We start from the raw sequence: 8,236 nt of genomic DNA, 5'->3' as shown, positions 1-8,236 counted from the left end.
GTGGTTGTTTATGGATTGTTATGGTTCATGTTATCATTCATTTGGGTGGCAAGAAACATGGTCTTTAAACAAATGCATAAGAAGTGATTTCCTAAACATATTTGTTGTTACAGTATAGATTTGTTGGTGTTAAAGTATATCTTTATTTTGTTAAAATCTTTGTACTTTGCTATTTCTTTCTTTGTACTTACTCATGATTTAGCTACTTGCTAATCGTGTAGCCCTTTTATTTTAATTCATTTGTCATTTCAAAAAAAAGAACACTTTAAAAATTATTGAAATGATCAATTTAACCAAGTCCATGAATCATCAATTATAAATAAAATTTATTTCAAAAATAACGAAATCCATGTTACTTAGAGGTTTCATCATCGATCATAAGCTTTATTTCGTTATCACCGATCGACCTAGGATCTTTGTACAAATCTGATCCTAAACGCACAACATTAACATAATCTTGAAGTCCATGAGCTGGTACTCCTGCAATCATTAACCCGATGAATCTATACATCTTAAGTACAAACCCTTCACGGTAGTCTGCTCCCCGTGTATATGGAATCATAAAGCTTCTTATGATCTCCCATATTGCATTGATCAACTTCGGTAAAGCTGATAATGGCGAAAAATAGTTCTTGTTTGGTTCTTCCTCCATAAGCTGCAATAACCCCGTGAAATAGTAAGACCTACCTACGTGTCAAATGAGAGAGAGAGAGAGAGAGAGAGAGAGAGAGAGAGAGAGAGATGCATGCTTACTTTTCCATTGTAAAAGCTATCGAAGTATAAGCAAGTCCCAAAGTGCTTAAACATCATGGTGGAATCATCATAAGGTAATCTTGGCACCAAATCGTTGCTATAAACAGTCCTATAATACTTCACGTCAAATTTCCCCAAATTTTCTTTCATGAACTTTCCAAATCTTTTGTCCCCGACTCTTGGTTGCCCAAATGTGTACACACCCTCTAACATATCCAATAACTCTATCTCATTATGAGACATTAGAACTGCTGGAAAAAGTACGGCAAGTGCACCACCTAAGCTGTGACCAGTTACGATAAACTTAGCCTTGTTATTTTCTTTCAAAGCTCGTTTTAGCATGTCCCTAATGACATAATATGCTAATGGTTGTTCTTGATTTTTGGTTCGATGAGTTAGTTCTTCTGGCCAACCTAGACTCTTTTGTAACCCTAGGGCTTTCATAAACCCACCATGCACTTTACCTATCCCTGGGAGTTCATACCATGAAAGATCGACATCTGAAGACCATGCATCTGCATCGAAGGTCTCGGTTCCTCTAAAGGCGACAACTATCAAGTCAGAATCTTCTTTCTTGTCACGAAGTATGAAGGCTTGTGTTGTGGCTTTCTGTTGATAATCTTCAAAAGATATACAAATGATATGTGAGATGATATTTTTAATTTATTTAGGAAAGTTGTTCGTAACCTTCGTTTAGATACTTTGTTACTTACCATTCCAAAAATCAAAAGACCCTAATAATTCCATCTGCAATTAAAATGTTTGGTCACATACAACATCTAGAAGAAAATACATATTTTTGTTAAAAGAAACTAACTATATATAGTACCTTCCAGATATCAGTGATAATATGTTGAATGTAAGCATGGTTTTCATAAGATGCTTTAGCAGCCATGATTGAGAGCAAGCAATTGTATCTATCTTTATCTCCAGATTCAATAATGTCTTTATCTAACTCAATTCGTGTATCTAGACATCCAGTAAAAGATATGAACGTCGATAATGATCTTTCAGGTCTGATCATTTCCCCTACAATAGAGAATAAAACAAAATGAATAATGAAAACGACTGAAAGTTTTGAAGTTTAACCTTTTGGCGTATTTGATTGTCGAAACTTTCATTATGAAACCTAGAATTTTTTAGCTTAAATTTCATTCGTAGTATATCTCGTTATCGTAAAAATACGTCAATAAAATGATGACTTGCTTAGTGAAGCAATGCAATGGTTGCAATTAAAAAAAAAAAAAAAAAGGTGGCGTTTTTTTTGTCGAGTTGATTAATTTCATATTGGAAGGCTCGACTTCTAAAAACTAGTCGATCAAATTTCTGCCGACTTATTTGGGCTCGATACAAGTCGAAGTATAATGAATATGACGGGGAAAGTACATTTGTTATCCTATTATAATGGAAAGTCCATTTATAATTTAAAACAAGAAGCCCAATACCGAAATATCTGGTTTGGGAATTAAAGAATGTAAACCCATTTGCTATGTATGTTGGTCGAGTTATTTCCATTTTGGATAAAGTAAACAAAACTTAATTTATACATTATTTATTTCTAAATGGGTATTAAGATGACCAAAACTATTAATATTTTTGTTAAGTTAAAATTCAACCGTATACATTTCTTATTGAGGCCTAACTTCAGAATACCAACGACAAGATTAAAATCAATTCGATGGTATTTTCACATTAAAGATCCAATTTTGTTTAGAAATTAAATATTCTTCTAGATTTTTCTTCATGCATATTATCCGAACAAATATTAAATGGTGAAAAGTGAACTGATATATTATTAATTTCATTAAATGTGACACATATTAACATTTGAAATGGATATGAAAATAAGTAGGAAGAAAATGTAGATATATATTTAATTTCTTGTTTTTTTTTATTAATCAACAAAGTAAATATATTACAAGAAGGCTTGTGGTTTTAGAAGAATAGGCCCAAAGTGTGCTTAAATAATAGTTTCGATAGACTTAAATACCCTTTGTGTTTTATCGGAATATATTGTCCGAACGTTCAAGCATAAACTAAACTTGTGAAAGAGAGACATGGAAAGCCCTTTGTTGAACGAATATGCATACCATAAACTAAATGGAAGATGAAGACTTGAACATGACCAAAAGCAAGTTAGTCAAGAAGAAATTCATCATGAGATGTGTTTTGGGCATCAATCTATTGGATAACATATACACAAACTCACTTTATAATCATTGTCCGTGGTAACTTCGTGAGGAGAGGAGTGAATATCTCAAAGAAGATTATGGGAGCTAACATGTCTTCAAAACCGTATTAGCAACGTCACGATACTCAGCCTCGATTCTAGAATAAGAAACAATAGTTTGCCACTTAGATAACCATGAAAGGAGGGTACTGCCCAAAAAACTCAATAACCAGAAGTGGAACCTCTGGTGTTCGGGCATACGCCCCATGTATCTTTAAACTATGGGAGATTTTTAAGACATAGGCAAAGATACCCTAATTATATCATGGAATGAACTTTTAGAGCAACAAAATGACATTTATGCACATCATACATGAATAAGTATGTCTAATAAAACTATATATGTGAGGTATCGTTTCGTGAAAGTAAAGCTACTTAAGTGAACCGACAAGCTTGAAATACTTGGTGTGGTTACGAATTGGCGGTTCAAAACTATCTACCTTTGAATTTGACTCAGTGTATGCTATGCAATGTTACATGGTCTCATGCTTAAGGATATCAATGGTGTATTGTTGTTGGCTAAGTAAATACCTAAAGGGATTTGATTGGTATAGATCCTGAGAAAGTAGTTGAGTTTATCTAAATCAAACATGGAAATCTTATAGCTCACAAATTAATGCCTTGTCATAAGAGAGTCATGGACTGATGGACAATGTTGGCAAGTCGAGGTCATCTGCATAAAGTAGTTAGTAAGATCTAATGGTACAAAAATAGAATAATCTTTTTTTCTATTATTAAACCAATCGAATTAGAACACTATTGGAACCATACTTATGTTGCTTACTTTAGGCCATATATGGAGAGCGATACATACGGAATACATGATCCAAGAAAACGGTTTTCATAAAATCCTTAAGGCTGGTGCAACAAGATAGTCTCTTAAAGATTCCCATAAAGGAAGGTGTTCTTAATGCCAAACTAATGTGTGGGCCATTAGCAAAGGACAAAAAAAATCAAGAATAATCTATATGGTCGTGAGCTTGACTTGTATGCTAAAGGACTGGTCATATATGACATAAGATGTTGGTTTTTCCCCATTGCAACAAGCAATACTTTGTAACAAGCTAAGGGTCCATAGACATGTAACTTCCTTCTAAATATCTACATAGACCAAATATGAGAGAATAAGTCTTCTTTATATTAATATGTTTAAGCTATCTATCATAATCGTTGGCTAGGTCGAGTCCTTTAGAGTTGGCATATTCGATCAAATAGTATGTGAAAGGTTTTTATGTTTATGTTTAAGCGATAAAATGTCTTGTAGATTCAATGTTTGGAATGGGGTAACATTAGGTTAGAAGAAGTAGGGCATGTGGTAGGCACCGAGAGAGATGAAGTGGGTTGGAAAAAAAGGAAGTCGGTTGTTTGGGCGACGTGTTTGCAACCATATGTAGGTCGAATTCAAGGAAGGCATGTATGAGGCGTGGTTGGTGAGGGGTGGCTTGGTAGGAAGAAAGGTGAGTAATTGACATGGATAGGGAATTTAGAAAGGTGGGAGACTTTAGGATGGGTGTGGGAGGTTTAAAGTGAACATAATAAGGACCAAATGATGTAGTGAGAGATTTGGTGACCCGAGGAAAAACATGATAATGTTAATTAAGATAAGAAGTTATTGAGGAATTCATTCGAGGGTGGGCTAGTATGGGTCATGAACTTGAATGAGATAACAGAATCATCAAATTAGATATGATGGGAAATGAAAATTTTATTTGTGGAAAGGTAGACATAACAGTGCCTCGATGATGGGAAGGATATCCAAGAAACATACATGGGAAGGACATAACAGTGCCTCGATGATGGGAAGGATATCCAACATATAATACAACGGTGTTTCATTAATAACAAATTTGAGTGTAGTATATTTAGGATATATATATATGTGGCCATTTTCAGAATCTCGACCTAAAAATAGGGTGGAAGGCAAGCTTGGAATATAATGATACAAAATGTGATTACTGATGGTCCGCAACATGTGTGTTTAGATTTACCAATTTTTGAGAGGTGTGAGGACACAAAAAATGAAATTATATGCCAGGGTTAAAAATATAAATGTGAATTTGAGTGTTTTTATATTTTCAATTTCTATAAATTAGTTTTGTAAAACTCGATACTTAATATATAGTCGGTTGAATGGGAGTAACGAGTACCCGTTCTAGGTGGGGAGTACTCATGTAAAGTAAATAATAAAGCAAGTACTTAAAAGCCGAGGAGTATTCGTATAAAGTAAATTATAAAGCAAGTAGTTTTAGATAGAATAAATAATAAAACAAGTAGTTTTCGGGTTAGTTTATATATGGACAATATCAAAAGGTGCTTTAAGTTTCTAAAAAAATAGGATAATTACAATAAAAGTATACATGTTTGAATGCTAAATTTGTTCAAATAATAAACATTTAATTTTGGAAATCTTAAAGGTAAGAGTAAGGTCTATTTTACAATAGTTTAGCATTTTAATATCACAAAGTAATATATATATATATATATATATATATATATATATATATATATATATATATATATATATATATATATATTAGTTTTGAAACACTTTAATTTTTTCCATTTTGAATTAAATTTTGACGATTTGACCGACTAGCCAAGTTAGTGCTAGAAAGGGCTCGCCCGAGTTCTCACAATGACAAATAATTTATTCCATATGGTAGTATTTTTTTGAAAAAACAAACTGATCAAATTTAGTTGAATATTTTGTCAAGATAAATACACTGATGGAAAAGAAGGTTTTTAATAATGTTTATAGTTATAAAGTCATTTGTTCAAATGGGGAATTAAGAGTGTCTTGGTCTTGTAATGGAAAAGAAGGTTTTTAATAATGTTTATGGTTATAAAGTCATTTTTACAAATGGGGAATTAAGAGTGTCTTGGTTTTGTAAGAGACATGGAGGATCTATTACCCAACTAAAATCGAAGGGATCTATTACCTAACTAAAATCGAATGAAAATGATTTTATTAAAAATTGTTGGAATAATACATGTGTCTAAGTAAAGGTGAGAGGTGCTTTTTTGTTCATAAACTAGACACTCACTTTCGATACTTCAAATTCATTATGCTAAATATATGATGAAGTGAAGTAACTTGGTTGGGGTTGTTTTGTGTCGACCGTTGGATTAATGTGTCTAAGTTCAAAATTAAATTAGTATAAACTTATAATTAGAATCAAAATTCTTTTTGAGTTGCACTCATACTAGAACTTGGTTAGAATAATATTTTTAAAGAGAGTATAACTTTATTATTTTATTATATGATTAATAAATTGTAATAAATAACTTGTTAATACATTATATGATTAATATATTAATTAAAAATAGAAAGTTGATTTGTTAATTTATTATGTGATATATAAATTAATATGATATCAATTTGTTAAATAATTGATTTATTAATTTATATGATTAATAAATTAATATGAAATCAATTAGAATTGATTAATTACTAATCAAAATTAATCTGGAATTAATTCATCTTATATTTGGGTATCAAGCAATTGATAATATACGTGACAAGGTTCTTTTCAATAATTATATAGTCGATATTTGCTACAAGGTTAACTATGGCCTTGATATCGAGTGCAATATAAAGTGATGGTGAAGTATCTAATTCTAACGTTGCATAATACAGTGTAATGTTAAGTACACTTGATATTCGTATAATCATGAAAAAAAAATTGTATCCATGTTCATCAATATGGTCTAAGCAAAGGCATTTCTCATGAAGATCATCCGGAGGAGCAATTGGGAGATGGTTTCGTAAATTATTGTTTCACAATGGAGTCGACCTTCATTATTTTGGATCTGGTTGGTTGGAATACTAGTCATATGTTGATCCATCGTTGTTGTCGACCATCCAAAACCAATGTAATGGGTTTTGAAGATCGCTCTCCATGTGTTAGAATTGAGAGGGTTGAGATTGAGAACCAAGAGAATGAATTGAATTCCTTAATGTTAGTGGTTAGGTAGGGTTTCTCGATGGTTGAATGAGGTTGTCGCCGTGGTTATGGGAATGGAGAAAGAAGTCAACAGAAAAAGTGTCGATGAGAGGGAAATGGTAGAAATGAAACAAAAAGGAGGCTAGGGTTTAAGAATTTTAGCTCGATGCTATATTGGATAATATTCTCTTATCAAGGGATCGATATCTCTATTGATCATTAATCAACAATATATATCCATACATTACAAGACGGCTAATTGGCCAAGACTAATTATATAATAGACCCAAAGTGGGCATAAGTAATACATACAATCTCTATACACTTATAACAAAATCATATCTAAACTCAAACGTGGTTCATATACTTTTCTTATTAATGCTAAGGTCAAAATGGGTTGGTATATAACATATACACGAACCAGTTAAATTTGAATTAAGACAGAAACATATAAGAAACATTAAAACTTGTTATTAAATATATGTTTAAAATCTCAAAATTATACCGTAAACCATATAAAGAAAGTAAACCACTTTTACCAATAATGGTATAAACGACATATATTAAAAAGAGCATATCAAAACTAACCTCGTATCCAGTTTGAGATTAACCCACTAAGGTTACGATTACACGAGACAAGATTGAGCCAATACTCTATACCCGAACCCATGGCAGCCAAAGGTTTCTTGATAGATTTAAGCATCTTTTGAGCCAAAACAGACATGGATAATAACCATCTTTGTTTAAATTTTTCCTCTGTCGTCCCCTTTGGACAGTCGACAAAGTTCCTTTTCTCTATTGCATGGGAGCGAAGCATGTGAACGAGATCAAAAACGCCAACCTCTTCATGATTTAGCAGCATGTAACTGCTTGAAAAACTCTTGTCGCAGACCATTTTAATTTTCTTATTGAACTTGGAATTATCAAAATGAGAAACACAATGAAGAATTTGATGAACAAGAAGTGGATTAATTTAATTAGTCAACGCGAGTCTGCCTAATACAATCATGCCAAATATGTCTACACATTGCGGCTGCTTTTGTAGGACCGAGAAATGAGTTGTATGGATACTTAATCGAGAAATCAATTTTGACCAAAAGAATGATAAAAAAAAATATATAAATGTGAGAAACATATATGAAAAACAATTAAACAGTTAATCCGACTAATATCTTATTAGATAATAATTAAATAACAATAGTTACATAAAACATATAAGGAACCTTATTATTATAGTAACGAGGAGTTTCTTTTTCGTTTTTCGTTTTAAGTACCAAGAATTTAATATTTTGTTACAAACGAATCTTAT

At 32.0% G+C, this 8,236-nt stretch overlaps 1 protein-coding gene across 1 annotated transcript; it reads right to left on the bottom strand.

Moving 5' to 3' along the window:
• Positions 1-311: 311 nt before the first annotated feature.
• On the bottom strand, positions 312-7,906 carry LOC145039352 (triacylglycerol lipase OBL1-like). Its single transcript, XM_078987421.1, has 5 exons — positions 7,516-7,906; positions 1,583-1,782; positions 1,467-1,500; positions 754-1,373; positions 312-655 (listed from the first exon to the last, which is right to left on the bottom strand). Exons 1-5 carry the CDS (start codon positions 7,820-7,822, stop codon positions 353-355), a joined length of 1,464 nt encoding a protein of 487 aa, XP_078843547.1. The 5' UTR covers positions 7,823-7,906; the 3' UTR covers positions 312-352.
• Positions 7,907-8,236: the final 330 nt, after the last annotated feature.

This window comes from Lactuca saligna, chromosome 4 (genome assembly GCF_052625555.1).
Source record: "Lactuca saligna cultivar CGN05327 chromosome 4, ASM5262555v1, whole genome shotgun sequence".
Taxonomy (NCBI): domain Eukaryota; kingdom Viridiplantae; phylum Streptophyta; class Magnoliopsida; order Asterales; family Asteraceae; genus Lactuca; species Lactuca saligna.
The sequence above is the reverse complement of the archived record's forward strand: the minus strand, read 5'-3'. Positions and strand labels throughout refer to the sequence as shown.